The 21,091-nt window shown below is 43.5% G+C and overlaps 2 protein-coding genes across 2 annotated transcripts; both read left to right on the top strand.

Annotated features, from left to right (window-relative positions):
- Window positions 1-4,371: 4,371 nt before the first annotated feature.
- Window positions 4,372-5,292, top strand: LOC121007919 (taste receptor type 2 member 40-like). Its single transcript, XM_040440187.1, has one exon. It carries the CDS (start codon window positions 4,372-4,374, stop codon window positions 5,290-5,292), a length of 921 nt encoding a protein of 306 aa, XP_040296121.1.
- A 2,332-nt stretch (window positions 5,293-7,624) lies between these two features.
- On the top strand, window positions 7,625-8,545 carry LOC121007920 (taste receptor type 2 member 40-like). The gene has a single exon (XM_040440188.1). It carries the CDS (start codon window positions 7,625-7,627, stop codon window positions 8,543-8,545), a length of 921 nt encoding a protein of 306 aa, XP_040296122.1.
- Window positions 8,546-21,091: the final 12,546 nt, after the last annotated feature.

A 21,091-nucleotide genomic window follows, 5' to 3' on the forward strand; every position in this document is an offset into this window, starting at 1 on the left:
TGTGAACCTGCTTTCATCTGTGAAGAGCACAGGGCGCCAGTGGCGAATTTGCCAATCTTGGTGTTCTCTGGCAAATGCCAAACGTCCTGCACGGTGTTGGGCTGTAAGCACAACCCCCACCTGTGGACGTCGGGCCCTCATATCACCCTCGTGGAGTCTGTTTCTGACCGTTTGAGCAGACACATGCACATTTGTGGCCTGCTGGAGGTCATTTTGCAGGGCTCTAGCAGTGCTCCTCCTGTTCCTCCTTGCACAAAGGCGGAGGTAGCGGTCCTGCTGCTGGGTTGTTGCCCTCCTACGGCCTCCTCCACGTCTCCTGATGTACTGGCCTGTCTCCTGGTAGCGCCTCCATGCTCTGGACACTACGCTGACAGGCACAGCAAACCTTCTTGCCACAGCTCACATTGATGTGCCATCCTGGATAAGCTGCACTACCTGAGCCACTTGTGTGGGTTGTAGACTCCGTCTCATGTTACCACTAGAGTGAAAGCACCGCCAGCATTCAAAAGTGACCAAAACATCAGCCAGGAAGCATAGGAACTGAGAAGTGGTCTGTGATCACCACCTGCAGAACCACTCCTTTATTGGGGGTGTCTTGCTAATTGCCTATAATTTCCACCTGTTGTCTATCCCATTTGCACAACAGCATGTGAAATTGATTGTCACTCAGTGTTGCTTCCTAAGTGGACAGTTTGATTTCACAGAAGTGGGATTGACTTGGAGTTACATTGTGTTGTTTAAGTGTTCCCTTTATTTTTTTGAGCAGTGTACAATTTTAGACGTGAATAAACCCCTGCTCTGCAGGGAATAAAATGTAATATATTATTCAGTAATTGATGCGCGCCACATCCTTTCATTCAATGCTTAAACTTACGTTTTAATAATTTCTCCCAAATTCCAACTCTATAATTTTAAATTTTAAAAAATGAATCCTCCCTTGGATGTGGTCTCTCTTTCTCACGCTCCCTCTCTGGCCTGGAACCCTGATTCCCCGCCACCCGTAATCACCATGGTAGGCGCAGAAAAGAACATCGAAAGTTGATAGAGTAGATATCAAATTGGATCGTGAACATCACGGGGACGTGCGACATGGTGGGGCAGTAAGTGTGCAGACGCCTACACGAACTGACTGACAGGGGTCAGCCCCTGCAACTTCTGGGTCTCCAAATTGGGCACATGGCCTGAGCTTGCCCTTTACCCCTTGGAGGTGCTGGCCTGCCCTGTCTGAACGTGTGTTTAGCACGACTGGAGGGGGTTATCACAGATTATATTTCCCAGTGTTTTGGGGTGTACCCTAATTTAAAAAAATACAAATACATTTAAAACCAAAAAGAAGTGCTGACTACCTCCTCCTCCCCCACCGCCGCATCCACCTACACCGCCACATCCACCGCCTCCTCAACCTCCTACTCCATATGGACCTGGTCCTCCTAGAGCAAGATTAATTTTTTTTTATTTTTACATATTTTATGTTATTTTAAGTCATTTCCTTATCTACATTTGTTTGCAGAGCACTTGCCATGCTCTTAACCACATTTTGACAACATTTGCATCCCTCTAGCCCTTTCCATGACATTTTTACAGCCATTTTAGTGCTCAAAAGTTGGGGTCCCCATTAACTTCAATGGGGTTTGGGTTCGGGGTAAAGTTCGGGTTAAGTTCGGCCGAACCCGTCGAACTCGAACATCCAGGTTGTCCACTCAACTCTAGTCAAGAGTCAGAGAAATGTCAGCGATGATTACAGTCTCCAGGTGGAGATGGAGAAAAGCCTCAACCCAACAGATCAGGGAGTGACAGAAGCAGCGGATAAACACTTTATCTCTGTGTGGAGTGTAAAGTGTTATTATACTGCCTAATATAAACCTCCAGCTGTCTCGCACTCTGATGATGAGATGACTCTGCTGACTCTATCCCCTAATGATAATGAGATGACTCTGCTGACCCCATCTTCTAATGATAATGAGATGACTCTGCTGACCCCATCTTCTAATGATCATGAGATCACTCTGCTGACCCTTCCCTCTATTGATTATGAGATGACTCTGATGGCCACACCTTCTAATGATAATGAGATGACTCTGCTGACTCCATACACTAATGATAATGAGATCACTCTGCTGAACCTTCTCTCTATTGATAATGAAATTATTCTGATGACCCCATCTTCTAGTGATAAAGAGATGGCTCTGCTGACTCCATACACTAATCATAATGAGATCACTCTGCTGATCCTTCCCTCTATTGATAATGAGACGACTCTGATGATCACACCTTCTAATGATAATGAGATGACTCTGCTGACTCCATACACTAATGATAATGAAATCACTCTGCTGACCCTTGCCTCTATTGATATTGAGATGACTCTGATGACCACACCTTCTAATGATAAAGAGATAGCTCTGCTGACTCCATCCTCTAATGATAATGAAATGATTCTGCTGATTCAATCCCCTAATAGTAATGAGATAACTCTACTACTAAACCACCCCTCTATTGATAATGAGATGACCCAGTTGACCACACAGGCCTGGAGCAACAAAATGCTGGTTCTGGCCCTGTTCTCTTGTATCCATGCAGAGATCTAGGTGATGAAGGATACACTCAAGACAGATGTAGAAAATATAATGGAAAATATTCTGCATTGGGCTTTCTAAGTCCAAACCTGTAAACACAACCTTGTCTGTACAGGGAGTGCAGAATTATTAGGCAAGTTGTATTTTTGAGGATTAATTTTATTATTGAACAACAACCATGTTCTCAATGAACCCAAAAAACTAATTAATATCAAAGCTGAATATTTTTGGAAGTAGTTTTTAGTTTGTTTTTAGTTTTAGCTATTTTAGGGGGATATCTGTGTGTGCAGGTGACTATTACTGTGCATAATTATTAGGCAACTTAACAAAAAACAAATATATACCCATTTCAATTATTTATTTTTACCAATGAAACCAATATAACATCTCAACAGTACATTTATGACATTCAAAAACAAAACAAAAACAAATCAGTGACCAATATAGCCACCTTTCTTTGCAAGGACACTCAAAAGCCTGCCATCCATGGATTCTGTCAGTGTTTTGATCTGTTCACCATCAACATTGCGTGCAGCAGCAACCACAGCCTCCCAGACACTGTTCAGAGAGGTGTACTGTTTTCCCTCCTTGTAAATATCACATTTGATGATGGACCACAGGTTCTCAATGGGGTTCAGATCAGGTGAACAAGGAGGCCATGTCATTAGATTTTCTTCTTTTATACCCTTTCTTGCCAGCCACGCTGTGGAGTACTTAGACGCGTGTGATGGAGCATTGTCCTGCATGAAAATCATGTTTTTCTTGAAGGATGCAGACTTCTTCCTGTACCACTGCTTGAAGAAGGTGTCTTCCAGAAACTGGCAGTAGGACTGGGAGTTGAGCTTGACTCCATCCTCAACCCGAAAAGGCCCCACAAGCTCATCTTTGATGATACCAGCCCAAACCAGTACTCCACCTCCACCTTGCTGGCGTCTGAGTCGGACTGGAGCTCTCTGCCCTTTACCAATCCAGCCACGGGCCCATCCATCTGGCCCATCAAGACTCACTCTCATTTCATCAGTCCATAAAACCTTAGAAAAATCAGTCTTGAGATATTTCTTGGCCCAGTCTTGACGTTTCAGCTTTTCTGTCTTGTTCAGTGGTGGTCGTCTTTCAGCCTTTCTTACCTTGGCCATGTCTCTGAGTATTGCACACCTTGTGCTTTTGGGCACTCCAGTGATGTTGCAGCTCTGAAATATGGCCAAACTGGTGGCAAGTGGCATCTTGGCAGCTGCACGCTTGACTTTTCTCAGTTCATGGGCAGTTATTTTGAGCCTTGGTTTTTCCACACGCTTCTTGTGACCCTGTTGACTATTTTGAATGAAACGCTTGATTGTTCGATGATCACGCTTCAGAAGCTTTGCAATTTTAAGAGTGCTGCATCCCTCTGCAAGATATCTCACTATTTTTGACTTTTCTGAGCCTGTCAAGTCCTTCTTTTGACCCATTTTGCCAAAGGAAAGGAAGTTGCCTAATAATTATGCACACCTAATATAGGGTGTTGATGTCATTAGACCACACCCCTTCTCATTACAGAGATGCACATCACCTAATATGCTTAATTGGTAGTAGGCTTTCGAGCCTATACAGCTTGGAGTAAGACAACATGCATAAAGAGGATGATCATTTAGTTGCTATTAAGTAAAATCCTCCTGATTTGCAAAACTGGAAAAAAAACAAACTCATGCTAAACCCTTTTTGCATACCTCATACTGTGCATAAAATGCAGTTTTTTCTACCTTGACCCAACACAATTTACTGATTCCAGGATAGACGGAGCCATAGAAAGTTCATGATGGCGTTTATAGGATGGATCCTTCTGGTTATCTTCTGCATCTTGGACAGTGGGGTGGCATTTATTTTGAACATGTGCATTTTGGTGTCTGGTGCCCGAATCATGAGAAGAGGACAGAAGCTTAACCCTCCTGACCTGATCCAGCTTGTCATAGGAGTGGTGAACATTGCTCTCCAGTGTTTGCTAGTCTATCAGGGCTTAATCTCTATTTTCTTCATTTCTTTAATGTTCGTTAGAAAATTCTATGCCCCATTCATAGTGAGCACCCTGACTCTCATATATTTCACCTACTGGCTCACCGCCTGGCTCTGTATCTATTATTGTGTCACCATCACTAACTTTAATCATCCAGTCTTTGTTTGGTCAAAGAGGAACATTTCAATGTATCTTCCACATCTTCTTCTCTTGTCAGCAGCCGGCTGTTTCTTCATTACTCTTCCCACCATTTGGACCACAAGTGTGACCATCAGTCTGCTGTCTCAAGTGAATAGCACCCGTGACACCATATTTATCAGTGGGACATTCAATTTTCAGCCCTTTCAGTTACAGACTGCATCATTTATGGGATGCTGTTTGCCATTTCTGCTTATATTGGTCTCTATTATAATAACAGTCTCTTCACTACTAAGACATGTACGTAAGATGAGGCAGAAAGATTCTGGATTGTCCCAAGCCAAAGACAAGGCTCACATAAAAGCTATAAGAACCATGTTTCGATTCCTTTTCATCTCCATCATATTCTACATAAATGAGATTTTGTTTTTTTCAGTGAGCTCCAACCCTGAAGACCCTCGTACAGCCGTCTGCTGGATGATATTTATGTCTTTTCCAGCAGCCGAGTCTCTCATCATTGTCTTTGCCAACCCCAAGCTAAGGGAGACATTTGTGGTGAAGTTTCTGCGTTTTGATAGAAAGTCATAGATCTAAGAAAGAAAACATCAGCATGACATATACTAAAGAGAAAAAAGAACTATAAAAGAGCACTATGGATCATTCACATCGAGCACTGCAACACTCAGAGCGATCGGTCAGTTCACCAACAGTCAAATATTAAAAAAGTTGTGACTCGCTTTACAGGATACAAAACATCACAATGTAGAGAGCAACTTAACGTCTTCTTTTGCAAATCTAGGGTGGATCCGGTATCGTAGCGATGCTTCACTATTGTGGCTTACATCATATTTACTTTATATAGAGAATACAAGAGGCCTCAGCCGCTTCAGGAAAGTGATACTTCCAGGCGACACTGGTCGGGAGAGGAAGAACAACACCACCTATAGAAGTCAAGTCTTTGTTGGGAACACTTGCAAAAGTAGGCATAAAGTTGCTATCTGCATTGTGACGTTATTTCCACTAAAGCAGTGCACAACTTTTTTAACATTTGATATGCTGGATATAGAGAAGTTTTTATTTAAAAAAAAAACTAGTAGTTATTCTGTAATATTATTCTGTCACTGTCATCTAGACACGTGGATCCGCTCAGGTATCCGGGCTTCTGAGAAATGAATTGTCTCTGATATCTTCTCCACATTCCCACTCTCTGCAGATTCTCTGGTAAAGTTTATACTTCATGTAATGTAGTTTCTGTATTATAACGGCCTGAGCTAATTGTTTCTTTAGAATTAAACAAATGTGGCCGGTAGAGCGCTCCTCGGGCATCGGGCTCTAATTAACATGAATCGGTTGTGCATTTAACCCTAGCTTCACTCTCTGTAGAAGACAAATAAAGTGCTTGTTCCTTTTATTACATGTTCTGTATGGTACAATAGTTATGTTTTATGGGGTGGGCATAACAGAGGCACCCTCCTCCTTCCTGTGTTTTCTCTGTGGATGATCTTTATGTCAACTACAACAAATTGAAGTCAAGAGTCAGAGAAATGTCAGAGATGATTACAGTCTCCAGGTGGAGAAGGAGAAAAGCCTCAACAGATCAGGGAGTGACAGGGAGCAGCGTACACATACTTTATCTGTGTGTGGAGTGTAAAGTGTTATTATACTGCCTAATATAAACCTCCAGCTGTCTCTCACTCCGATAATGAGATGGGTCTGCTGACTTTATCCTCTAATGATAATGAGATGACTCTGCTGACCCCATACACTAATGATAATGAGATGACTCTGCTGACCCCATACACTAATGATAATGAGATGGCTCTGCTGACTCTATCCTCTAATGATAATGAGATGTCTCTAGTGACCCCATACACTAATGATAATTAGATAACTCTGCTGACCCCATACACTAATGATAATGAGATGACTCTGCTGACCCCACCCTCTAATGATAATGAGATGACTCTGCTGACTCCATCTTCTAATGATAATGAGATGACTCTGCTGACCCCACCCTCTAATGATAATGAGATGACTCTGCTGACTCCATACACTAATGATAATGAGATCACTCTGCTGACCCTTCTCTCTATTGATAATGAAATTATTCTGATGACCCCATCTTCTAGTGATAAAGAGATGGCTCTGCTGACTCCATACACTAATCATAATGAGATCACTCTGCTGATCCTTCCCTCTATTGATAATAAGATGACTCTGATGACCACACCTTCTAATGATAATGAGATGACTCTGCTGACTCCATACACTAATGATAATGAAATCACTCTGCTGACCCTTGTCTCTATTGATATTGAGATGACTCTGATGACCACACCTTCTAATGATAAAGAGATAGCTCTGCTGACTCCATCCTCTAATGATAATGAAATGATTCTGCTGATTCCATCCCCTAATAATAATGAGATAACTCTACTAAACCACCCCTCTATTGATAATGAGATGACCCAGTTGACCACACAAGTCTGGAGCAACAAAATGCTGGTTCTGGCCCTGTTCTGTTGTATCCATGCAGAGATCTAGGTGATGAAGGATACACTCAAGACAGATATAGAAAATATAATGGAAAATATTCTGCATTGGGCTTTCTAAGTCCAAACCTGTAAACACAACCTTGTCTGTAGATGTAATACATGGAGCTTCTAAGCAATGGCAGACAATGAAGCATTGCCTGGGGCTGACCCAGAGGTAACCAAGAGACTACAGAGCCTGGTTAACTTCTGCTACATCATTTAGTTGCTATTAAGTAAAATCCTCCTGATTTGCAAAACTGGAAATAAACAAACTCATGCTAAACCCTTTTTGCATACCTCATACTGTGCATAAAATGCAGTTTTTTCTACCTTGACCCAACACAATTTACTGATTCCAGGATAGACGGATCCATAGAAAGTTCATGATGGCGTTTATAGGATGGATCCTTCTGGTTATCTTCTGCATCTTGGACAGTGGGGTGGCATTTATTTTGAACATGTGCATTTTGGTGTCTGGTGCCCGAATCATGAGAAGAGGACAGAAGCTTAACCCTCCTGACCTGATCCAGCTTGTCATAGGAGTGGTGAACATTGCTCTCCAGTGTTTGCTAGTCTATCAGGGCTTAATCTCTATTTTCTTCATTTCTTTAATGTTCGTTAGAAAATTCTATGCCCCATTCATAGTGAGCACCCTGACTCTCATATATTTCACCTACTGGCTCACCGCCTGGCTCTGTATCTATTATTGTGTCACCATCACTAACTTTAATCATCCAGTCTTTGTTTGGTCAAAGAGGAACATTTCAGTGTATCTTCCACATCTTCTTCTCTTGTCAGCAGCCGGCTGTTTCTTCATTACTCTTCCCACCATTTGGACCACAAGTGTGACCATCAGTCTGCTGTCTCCAGTGAATAGCACCCGTGACACCATATTTATCAGTGGGACATTCAATTTTCAGCCCTTTCAGTTACAGACTGCATCATTTATGGGATGCTGTTTGCCATTTCTGCTTATATTGGTCTCTATTATATTAACAGTCTCTTCACTACTAAGACATGTACGTAAGATGAGGCAGAAAGATTCTGGATTGTCCCAAGCCAAAGACAAGGCTCACATAAAAGCTATAAGAACCATGTTTCAATTCCTTTTCATCTCCATCATATTCTACATAAATGAGATTTTGTTTTTTTCAATGAGCTTCAACCCTGAAGACCCTCGTATAGCCGTCTGCTGGATGATATTTATGTCTTTTCCAGCAGCCGAGTCTCTCATCATTGTCTTTGCCAACCCCAAGCTAAGGGAGACATTTGTGGTGAAGTTTCTGCGTTTTGATAGAAAGTCATAGATCTAAGAAAGAAAACATCAGCATGACATATACTAAAGAGAAAAAAGAACTATAAAAGAGCACTATGGATCATTCACATCGAGCACTGCAACACTCAGAGCGATCGGTCAGTTCACCAACAGTCAAATATTTAAAAAGTTGTGACTCGCTTTATAGGATACAAAACATCACAATGTAGAGAGCAACTTAACGTCTTCTTTTGCAAATCTAGGGTGGATCCGGTATCGTAGCGATGCTTCACTGTTGTGGCTTTCCTCATATTTACTTTATATAGAGAATACAAGAGGCCTCAGCCGCTTCAGGAAAGTGATACTTCCAGGCGACACTGGTCGGGAGAGGAAGAACAACACCACCCATAGAAGTCAAGTCTTCGTTGGGAACACTTGCAAAAGTAGGCATAAAGTTGCTATCTGCATTGTGACGTTATTTCCACTAAAGCAGTGCACAACTTTTTTAACATTTGATATGCTGGATATAGAGAGGTTTTTATAAAAAAAAAACAACTAGTAGTTATTTGTTATATTATTCTGTCACTGTCATCTAGACACGTGGATCCGCTCAGGTATCCGGGCTTCTGAGAAATGAATTGTCTCTGATATCTTCTCCACATTCCCACTCTCTGCAGATTCTCTGGTAAAGTTTATACTTCATGTAATGTAGTTTCTATATTATAACGGCCTGAGCTAAATGTTTCTATAGAATAAAACAAATGTGGCCGGTAGAGCGCTCCTCGGGCATCGGGCTCTAATTAACATGAATCGGTTGTGCATTTAACCCTAGCTTCACTCTCTGTAGAAGACAAATAAAGTGCTTGTTCCTTTTATTACATGTTCTGTATGGTTCAGTAGTTATGTTTTATGGGGTGGGCATAACAGAGGCACCCTCCTCCTTCCTGTGTTTTCTCTGTCTTATCTTTATGTCAACTACAACAAATAGAAGTCAAGAGTCAGAGAAATGTCAGAGATGATTACAGTCTCCAGGTGGAGAAGGAGAAAAGCCTCAACAGATCAGGGAGTGACAGGGAGCAGCGTACACATACTTTATCTGTGTGTGGAGTGTAAAGTGTTATTATACTGCCTAATATAAACCTCCAGCTGTCTCTCACTCCGATAATGAGATGGGTCTGCTGACTTTATCCTCTAATGATAATGAGATGACTCTGCTGACCCCATACACTAATGATAATGAGATGACTCTGCTGACCCCATACACTAAAGATAATGAGATGGCTCTGCTGACTCTATCCTCTAATGATAATGAGATGTCTCTAGTGACCCCATACACTAATGATAATGAGATGATTCCGCTGACCCCACCCTCTAATGATAATGAGATGACTCTGCTGACTCCATCTTCTAATGATAATGAGATCACTCTACTGACCGCATCTTCTAATGATAATGAGATGACTCTGCTGACCCCACCCTCTAATGATAATGAGATGACTCTGCTGACCTCATCTTCTAATGATAATGAGATGACTCTGCTGACGCCACCATCTAATGATAATGAAATGACTCTGCTGACCCCATCTTCTAATGATAATGAGATTAATCTTCTGACCCTACCCTCTAATGATAATGAGATGACTCTGCTGACTCTATACACTAATGATAATGAGATAAGTCTGCTAAACCTTCCCTCTACTGATAATGAGATGACTCTGATGAACACACCTTCTAATGATAATGAGATGATTCTGCTGACTCGATCCTCTAATGATAATGAGAAGACACTGCTGACCCCAACCTCTAATGATAATGAGATGACTCTGCTGACTCCACCCTCTAATGATAATGCAATTATTTAGCTGACTCTATTCTCTAATGATAATGAGATGACTCTGCTGACTTCATCCTCTAATGATAATGGGATTATTCTGCTTAACTCGCCCTCTAATTGCAATGAATGACTCTGCTGACCCCGTCCTCTAATTGCAATTTATAACTCTGCTGACCCCGCCCTCTAAAGATAATGAGATGGCTCTGCTGACCTTTCCCTCTAATTGCAATGAATGACTCTGCTCACCCCGCCCTCTAATGATAATGAGAAGCCATTTTTTTTAAATAAAAAGGAAATAAAAAATAAATAAAAAAAAAACTGATTTGAAAAAGGGAGATGTGTTACTATCTAATTATAACAGTCAGATAACATTTTTGTTGGGGTAGTGTGCGATAATGGGCGAAATCTCGTAGCAGCTCTGGGACTAGCCGGTTTGACGCACATCCCTTGCCTGGCGCATGTGCTGAATTTGGTGGTGCAGAGATTCCTTAAAAATTACTCCGACATGTCAGAGCTGCTGCATAAAGTGCGGGCCGTCTGTGCGCGCTTTTGGTGTTCTCACCCTGCTGCTGCTCGCCTGTCAGCGCTGCAGCGTAACTTCGGCTTTCCCGCTCAGCACCTCATATGCGACGTGCCCACAAGGTGGAACTCCACCTTGCACATGCTGGACAGACTGTGCGAGCAGCAGCAGGCCATAGTGGAGTTTCAGCTGCAGCACGCACGGGTGAGTCGCTCGGCGGAACAGCACCACTTCAGCACCAATGACTGGGCCTCCATGCGAGACCTGTGTTCTTTGTTGCACTGTTTTGAGTACTCCACCAACATGGCCAGTGCCGATAACGCCGTTCTCAGCGTTACTATCCCACTTCTATGCCTCCTTGAAAAAACGATCCTGGCAATGATGGAAGAGGATGTGGCACAGAATGAGGAGTAGGAAGAGGGATCATTTCGTAGGGTTTCAGGCCAGTCATTCCCAAGTGGCTCCGAGGGTGGGTTCCTGCACCCACAAACCCAAGGTACACAATTGTCCAGCCAGGGCACAGTTCTGGAGGATGAGGAGGTGGAGGATGAGGAGATGGAGGAGGAGGAACCATGTTCAACGCAGGGTGGCACCCAGACCAGCTCATGGCCATCACTGGTGCGTGGATGGGGGGATACAGAGGACACAGACGATACACCTCCCACAGAGGACATATTTTCACAGCCTGGCACACATGAGCGATTACATGCTGCAGTGTCTCCGACCGCCGAGTTGCCCACATTCTAACTTGTGCTGAGTACTGGGTGGCCACGCTGCTGGATCCCCATTACAAGGACAACGTATCGTCCTTAATTCCCTCACTGGAGCGTGATCGTAAGATGCGCGAGTACAAGCTCATGCTGGTAGACGCACTGCTGGTGGCATTCCCACCTGGCAGCGGGGGCACAGTTGAAGCACAAGGTGAAGGCAGAGGACGAGGAAGAGGCTGCAGCTGGGGCACCGCCAGCACCTCAGAAGGCAGAGTTATCATGGCTGAAATGTGGAAAAGCTTTGTCAGCACGCCACAACAACCAGCACCACCAGCTGATATGGAACGTCTTAGCAGGAGGCAGCATTTCACCAACATGGTGGAGCAGTATGTGTGCACACGCCTACACGTACTGAATGATGGGTCTGCCCACTTCAACTTCTGGGTCTCCAAATTGGGCACATGGCCTGAGCTTGCTCTTTATGCCTTGGAGGTGCTGGCCTGCCCTGCAGCCGGTGTATTATCTGAACGTGTATTCAGCACGGCAGGGGGCGTTATCACAGACGAGCGCAGCCGCCTGTCCACAGCCAATGTGGACAAGCTCAAGTTCATTAAAATGAACCAGGCCTGGATCCCTCAAGACTTGTCCGTACCTTGTCCAGAATAGACATGTATACCGGCACTAAGCAGCCATTGTAATACTGCAGCGCAATTGCTCATGTTTGTATTTTGGATATTTCACACTCTTTTGGAGTGTACCCTGATTTAAAAAAAAAAATATTAAAACCAAAAAACTGTGTTGGCTACCTCCTCCTCCACCACCGCTTCCACCTACACCGCTACTTCCACCGCCTCCCCAAACTCCTACTCCATATGGAACTCCACCTCATAAAACAAATTTATTTATATTTTTTGTACGTGTTTTATTTTATATAATTTCAATACTTTGTCATTTACATTTTTGGGTGAAATTCACCAAGTTTTGGGTGTAAAGTACCACTGCTATACCTAGTAGGCCGGTTAAAAAAAAAAAAAGCCTGATTCTCTGCTATGACATGAAGACAGATTCTGCGCTGACATAAGGCCAGATTCTCTGTTACGGGACCGCTCTCCTCTGTCTGGGTGCCGGGGCCTAAATGTGTGAGAGTGGCCTGTTCCAGTGGTGGGTGACGTGAAGCCTGATTCTCTGCTATGACATTAAGACTGATTCTCTGCTGACATGAAGCCTGAATCTCTGTTATGGGACCTCTCTCCTCTGCCTGGGTGCCTGGGCCTAAATATGTGACAGTGGCCTGTTCCAGTGGTGGGTGACGTGAAGCCTGATTCTCTGCTATGACATGAAGACAGATTCTGCGCTGACATAAGGCCAGATTCTCTGTTACGGGACCTCTCTCCTCTGCCTGGGTGCCTGGGCCTAAATGTGTGACAGTGGCCTGTTCCAGTGGTGGGTGACGTGAAGCCTGATTCTCTGCTATGACATTAAGACTGATTCTCTGCTGACATAAGGCCAGATTCTCTGTTACGGGACCTCTCTCCTCTGTCTGGGTGCCTGGGCCTAAATGTGTGACAGTGGCCTGTTCCAGTGGTGGGTGACGTGAAGCCTGATTCTCTGCTATGACATGAAGACAGATTCTGTGCTGACATAAGGCCAGATTCTCTGTTACGGGACCTCTCTCCTCTGCCTGGGTGCCTGGGCCTAAATATGTGACAGTGGCCTGTTCCAGTGGTGGGTGACGTGAAGCCTGATTCTCTGCTATGACATGAAGACAGATTCTGTGCTGACATAAGGCCAGATTCTCTGTTACGGGACCTCTCTCCTCTGCCTGGGTGCCTGGGCCTAAATGTGTGACAGTGGCCTGTTCCAGTGGTGGGTGACGTGAAGCCTGATTCTCTGCTATGACATTAAGACTGATTCTCTGCTGACATAAGGCCAGATTCTCTGTTACGGGACCTCTCTCCTCTGTCTGGGTGCCTGGGCCTAAATGTGTGACAGTGGCCTGTTCCAGTGGAGGGTGACGTGAAGCCTGATTCTCTGCTATGACATGAAGACTGATTCTGCGCTGACATAAGGCCAGATTCTCTGCTATGGCATGAAGAGACTGATTCTCTGCTGACATGAAGCCAGATTCTTTGCTATGGCATGAAGAGACTGATTCTCTGCTGACATGAAGCCAGATTCTCTGCTATGGGACCTCTGTCCAATTGATATTGTTTAATTTTTATTTTTTTAATTTTTATTTTAATTCATTTCCCTATCCACATTTGTTTGCAGGGGATTTACCTACATGTTGCTGCCTTTTGCAGCCCTCTAGCTCTTTCCTGGGCTGTTTTACAGCCTTTTTAGTGCCGAAAAGTTCGGGTCCCCATTGACTTCAATGGGGTTCGGGTTCGGGACGAAGTTCGGGTCGGGTTCGGATCCCGAACCCGAACATTTCCAGGAAATTCGGCCGAACTTCTTGAACCCGAGCATCCAGGTGTTCGCTTAACTCTACTCGAGAGTTCTATATCCCAACCATTGTGGCCACCATGACTCTCATGTATTTAACCTACTGGCTCACCACCTGGCTCTGTGTCTATTATTGTGTCACCATCACTAATTTCACTCATCCATTTTTTGTTTGGTCAAAGAGGAACATCTCATTGTATCTTCCACATCTTCTCCTCTTGTCAGCAGTTAGCTGTTTCTTCATTTGTCTTCCTATCATTTGGACCACAAGTGTGACCATAACTCTGCAGTCTCCAGTGAATAGCACCAGTGACCCCATATTTATCAGTGGGACATTAAATTTTCATCACGGTGTAAGGGATCGTCTCTTATTCAGAGGTCATTCTCACAGAATTATCTTCATAACCACTGGGTTTCAGGTCCAAATAGTGCAATTTACTTTACACTCTTCATACACAACATGGTATAAAACAAAAACCTGCCCGTATCCATAACTCGGCTATATGATAGCGTTCCCACATGGAACCAGGTGCGGCTTACCCCAGACATACAGTCCACCAGCCCTCAGGCTGTAACAAATGCAGTACCTTTGGAGGGGGTTGTGGTCTAGCAGTCCTCCTGACTCTGACCTTTCAATGCTTGTTCCCGGGCGTCGCTGATTCCTCCAAATTCCAGGCTATTGCATAGCCTAGTGGCCCCTCAGCCTTGCCTAGCTGAGACCACACTGACAGAGCCTCACCAGGCCTCTGTCTTCACACTCTCCAGAGTGAGACACACCCAATTCAAGAAATCAGATTAAATGGAATCCCTGGATGTGAGCATGCCCTAAGTCCCGGACTGGAGCATGGGGAAAAGGCACCCACCCAACACATTGCCTGTCCCCAGTAAAAGCCCGCCCTCAAATAGCTGAACCAGCTACACTATCTATATGGTGTCCCCCAACTACTTTAGTGGACACCTGGACTAGGGCTTTTACTCCAACAAGGCCGGGCCCCTTGGTGACACGCTCCTGGTGCAAACAACACCTCAATGTTCACATTGCCACAACGGTTATATAAAAACTGTTCTATATATGGGATGTTGTTTGCCTTTTCCACTTATATTGGTCTCTATTACATTGACCGTTTATTCACTTCTAAGACATCTAAAGAAGATAAGGCAGAAATATTCTGGATTGTCCCAAGCCAATGACCAGACTCATATTAATGCTATAACAACCATGTGTCTGTTCCTTGCAGTTTCTTTTTTTTCGTGAGCCCCAACCCCGAAGACCCTCGTACAATTGTTTGCTGGATGATATTAATGTCTTTTCCCACAGCGAAGTCTCTTATCATTGTCTTTTCTAATCCAAAGCTAGGAAAGAAATTTGTTGCGAAGTTTCCATGTTTTCAAATCTAGGAAATCAAAATAAAATGAGACCAGTAGATAATCCGTTATTTTATGCTATCACTGTTAAACATGTGGATCCGCTCAGTTATCTTCTCCACATTCCCACTCTCTTCAGATTCCCTGGTAAAGTTCATGCTTCATCTAATGTAGTTTCTATATTATAACGGCCTGAGCTAAATGCATCTTTATCGTAACATCAAGTGTGGCTGGTAGACCGCTTCTATGACACGGCACAATGGAAGGAAATCTGGCCACGTTCACATAACGTTAACAGTTAACATGAATCGGTTGGTCATTTCATATAATACATATTTATCTGTAGAAGAAAAATAAAGTGCTTTTTCTTTTGAGTATTACTTGTAATTTCCCTTATTAATGAATTTTTTTATTTTCAAGAATTTCCTAGAGGAAGAAATGTTAGAGGATTTCTGAGTAGCAGATTCCTGTAAACACACAGCGATCTGCTGCCCAGAAATGAGGACTGAGGTGTCTAAAGTCATTTGATCCAATGAACTAATGTTTTGCTCGTTCATTGGATGATCTATGGCATATTAACACAGGCAGAGTATCAGCAACTAGTGTTTGTAGGAACGTTTTTCCCAATAATCTGCCTGACAATTGGGCCATGAAAATTCAGCTTTACTGTATTGCCCAATGCCTGCCTACAGCAATACAACAGAGCTGTCATTATCTGTCCTACCCACTAATGATAATGAGATGGCTCTGCTGACCCCACCTTCTAATGATAATGAGATGGCTCTGCTGACCCCACCTTCTAATGATAATGAGATGGCTCTGCTGACCCCATCCTCTAATGATAATGAGATGCCTCTGCTGACCCCATCCTCTAATGATAATGAGATGGCTCTGCTGATTCCATCCTCTAATGATAATGAGATGGCTCTGCTGACCTCACCCTCTAATGATAATGAGATGACTCTGCTGATTCCATCCTCTAATGATAATGAGATGGCTCTGCTGATTCCATCCTCTAGTGATAAAGAGATGGCTCTGCTGACTACATTTGATAATGATAATGAGATGGCTCTGCTGATTCCATCCTCTAATGATAATGAGATGGCTCTGCTGACCTCACCTTCTAATGATAATGAGATTATTCTGCTGATTCCATCCTCTAATAATAATGAGATGACTCTGCTGATTCCATCCTCTAATGATAATGAGATGGCTCTGCTGATTCCATCCTCTAGTGATAAAGAGATGGCTCTGCTGACTACATTTGATAATGATAATGAGATGGCTCTGCTGATTCCATCCTCTAATGATAATGAGATGGCTCTGCTGACTACATCTGATAATGATAATGAGATGGCTCTGCTGATTCCATCCTCTAATAATAATGAGAAGATTCTGCTGACTCCATCCTCTTATAATTAGAGATGAACCAATTTTTCAAAGATTTGATTCGGACGCTTCTACAAATTTCTCCAAAAAATTTGCTTCGTTCTGAATTAATTCATCACGAAGTGCGTTGAATCAGCGATATATCCTGGCCTGCAGGGAGAATGTATCTAGGTGTACATCACTGTGTTGACATCACTGTTTATTTTTCCCTTCTTCTAATCCATCAGAAGAATAAGCCCAAAAAAATGGATCCTGTCTTTTGAGAATTCACCTTTATACGGTCAGTATTTGGTCAGTAATTGCTCAGTATTAGTAAGGCAAAAACAGGGGTGGGTCTAAATCAGAGATGACATGTGATGGAAATATTTGCATGCCTTCTGTGTTTTGGACCCACTCCTGCTTTTGGCTTCCAAATCATGATTAAATCCTGATGCAAAATACTGACCGTGTGATTGAGGCCTTATAGATGCCCCAAAGACAGGATACATAGTGTTTTCCATTTTTCGGTGCCTCTGACGGATCAGAAGAAGGGTAAAATAAATAGTGATGTCAGCAAGGCCAAACAGGGACACTAGTAGCCCAAGAACAGAGTGGTACAGGTGGCAATAGCATCTGCGCTAGTGACATTTGCTGTTCTGTGATAGTAGCACAACAAAGGAAATCACGGTAGTGCCGAATCTGGCACATCTGGACATGGGGACCCAATTCAGATTCTTACCATGGGGCTCAATGATATTTATGTATGCCCCTGATATGACTCTGCTTATTCTTCACCAGTCTACACCACAAAGCTGACTAATGAGCTAAGAAGAACTGTCAGTCAATCGTGTCTGCTCTAGTGGCCACTATGAAATCTGAAAGATTTAAAGGTTTTTCAGATAAAGCCCAACAGATATATGTTTATAACGGAAGCCCACTTCTATGATGATAATCTTCTCATAAAGAAATGATGAAAATGACTACAGGCTTCAGATAGGTTTTAAAATTTCTGAACATTATTCATCACTAGTTTTACACTTCTGAGGAATTAAGTGACCATATAACGTGTGAAGAGATGTTTAGGGCTGAAGGATCTTCTCAGTTACAAAGAGCTGGTTTGTATAATTTTCCTATGTAAATGAGTACCTAAAGCTCAATGTATATTTGCATATGCTCCAGTCCAATAATTGACCTGTTTGCTTTCACACAACAGACAATTCTTATGTACGTTTTTTCATGTAATGATTAATATGATCTTGATCTTTTCTACTTTGCTCTGTGTCTACTACTGAACCAATACCACCAGCTCTGGTCACCACAGCATTGTATGGCCGACAAAGAACCTCTTGTCTTACCTTCTCCACATCCTTCTTGTGTCAGGACTTGGCTCATTTGCTAAACGTTGTCCCAAATGTTTTATTTTTATTTTTTTATATATATATTTTTTGGAGTTTAGCACATACTATTAATATCTTCAAAAGTTGCTTCATACCCTTCGCTATAGTTCTCATCCCCACCACAATCACCACATGGTCTCTTATAAGTCATACGCCCACTAAGAACCACAACTCTGGTCCTTTTTATCTTGTTTATCCACAATGGAACATAATTTTTTTTATAACTATCCTCAAAGGGTCTCCAATGCTATAGTGATCATGATCTTTATTTTATTAGTGATCGCCGAATTTTATTTTATTTTTTAGTTCGATACGAATTTATTTGCGGCGAATCGCATTAAAAAACGTCTATATCCTGGCTGCAGAGAGCCTGTATAGTGGTGTAGAACACTGTGCCTGTATAGCGGTGTAGAACACTGTGCCTGTATAGCGGTGTAGAACACTGTGCCTGTATAGTGGTGTAGAACACTGTGCCTGTATAGCGGTGTAGAACACTGTGCCTGTATAGCGGTGTAGAACACTGTGCCTGTATAGCGGTGTAGAACACTGTGCCTGTATAGTGGTGTAGAACACTGTGCCTGTATAGCGGTGTAGAACACTGTGCTTGTATAGTGGTGTAGAACACTGTGCCTGTATAGTGGTGTAGAACACTGTGCCTGTATAGTGGTGTAGAACACTGTGCCTGTATAGCGGTGTAGAACACTGTGCCTGTATAGTGGTGTAGAGCACTGTGACTGTATAGCGGTGTAGAACACTGTGCCTGTATAGCGGTGTAGAACACTGTGCCTGTATAGTGGTGTAGAACACTGTGCCTGTATAGTGGTGTAGAACAATGTGCCTGTATAGCGGTGTAGAACACTGTGCCTGTATAGTGGTGTAGAACAATGTGCCTGTATAGCGGTGTAGAACACTGTGCCTGTATAGTGGTGTAGAACAATGTGCCTGTATAGCGGTGTAGAACACTGTGCCTGTATAGTGGTGTAGAACACTGTGCCTGTATAGTGGTGTAGAACACTGTGCCTGTATAGTGGTGTAGAACACTGTGCCTGTATAGCGGTGTAGAACACTGTGCCTGTATAGCGGTGTAGAACACTGTGCCTGTATAGCGGTGTAGAACACTGTGCCTGTATAGCGGTGTAGAACACTGTGCCTGTATAGCGGTGTAGAACACTGTGCCTGTATAGAGGTGTAGAACACTGTGCCTGTATAGTGGTGTAGAACACTGTGCCTGTATAGTGGTGTAGAACACTGTGCCTGTATAGTGGTGTAGAACACTGTGCCTGTATAGCGGTGTAGAACACTGTGCCTGTATAGTGGTGTAGAACACTGTGCCTGTATAGCGGAGTAGAACACTGTGCCTGTATAGTGGTGTAGAACACTGTGCCTGTATAGTGGTGTAGAACACTGTGCCTGTATAGTGGTGTAGAACACTGTGCCTGTATAGCGGTGTAGAACACTGTGCTTGTATAGTGGTGTAGAACACTGTGCCTGTATAGTGGTGTAGAACACTGTGCCTGTATAGTGGTGTAGAACACTGTGCCTGTATAGCGGTGTAGAACACTGTGCCTGTATAGTGGTGTAGAGCACTGTGACTGTATAGCGGTGTAGAACACTGTGCCTGTATAGCGGTGTAGAACACTGTGCCTGTATAGTGGTGTAGAACACTGTGCCTGTATAGTGGTGTAGAACAATGTGCCTGTATAGCGGTGTAGAACACTGTGCCTGTATAGTGGTGTAGAACAATGTGCCTGTATAGCGGTGTAGAACACTGTGCCTGTATAGTGGTGTAGAACAATGTGCCTGTATAGCGGTGTAGAACACTGTGCCTGTATAGTGGTGTAGAACACTGTGCCTGTATAGTGGTGTAGAACACTGTGCCTGTATAGTGGTGTAGAACACTGTGCCTGTATAGCGGTGTAGAACAATGTGCCTGTATAGCGGTGTAGAACACTGTGCCTGTATAGCGGTGTAGAACACTGTGCCTGTATAGCAGTGTAGAACACTGTGCCTGTATAGCGGTGTAGAACACTGTGCCTGTATAGAGGTGTAGAACACTGTGCCTGTATAGTGGTGTAGAACACTGTGCCTGTATAGTGGTGTAGAACACTGTGCCTGTATAGTGGTGTAGAACACTGTGCCTGTATAGCGGTGTAGAACACTGTGCCTGTATAGTGGTGTAGAACACTGTGCCTGTATAGCGGAGTAGAACACTGTGCCTGTATAGTGGTGTAGAACACTGTGCCTGTATAGTGGTGTAGAACACTGTGCCTGTATAGTGGTGTAGAACACTGTGCCTGTATAGCGGTGTAGAACACTGTGACTGTATAGTGGTGTAGAGCACTGTGACTGTATAGTGGTGTAGAACACTGTGCCTGTATAGCGGTGTAGAACACTGTGCCTGTATAGCGGTGTAGAACATTGTGCCTGTATAGTGGTGTAGAACACTGTGCCTGTATAGTGGTGTAGAACACTGTGCCTGTATAGCGGTGTAGAACACTGTGTCTGTATAGTGGTGTAGAGCACTGTGACTGTATAGTGGTGTAGAACACTGTGCCTGTATAGCGGTGTAGAACACTGTGCCTGTATAGCGGTGTAGAACACTGTGCCTGTATAGTGGTGTAGAACACTGTGTCTGTATAGTGGTGTAGAGCACTGTGCCTGTATAGCGGTGTAGAACACTGTGCCTGTATAGTGGTGTAGAACACTTTGCCTGTATAGCGGTGTAGAGCATTGTGCCTGTATATCGGTGTAGAACACTGTGCCTGTATAGTGGTGTAGAACGCTGTGCCTGTATAGTGGTGTAGAACACTGTGCCTGTATAGTGGTGTAGAACACTGTGCATGTATAGCGGTGTAGAACACTGTGCCTGTATAGCGGTGTAGAACACTGTGCCTGTATAGCGGTGTAGAACACTGTGCCTGTATAGTGGTGTAGTACACTGTGCCTGTATAGTGGTGTA

The sequence above is a fragment of the Bufo bufo genome, chromosome 7, assembly GCF_905171765.1.
Source record: "Bufo bufo chromosome 7, aBufBuf1.1, whole genome shotgun sequence".
Classification (NCBI taxonomy): Eukaryota; Metazoa; Chordata; class Amphibia; order Anura; family Bufonidae; genus Bufo; species Bufo bufo.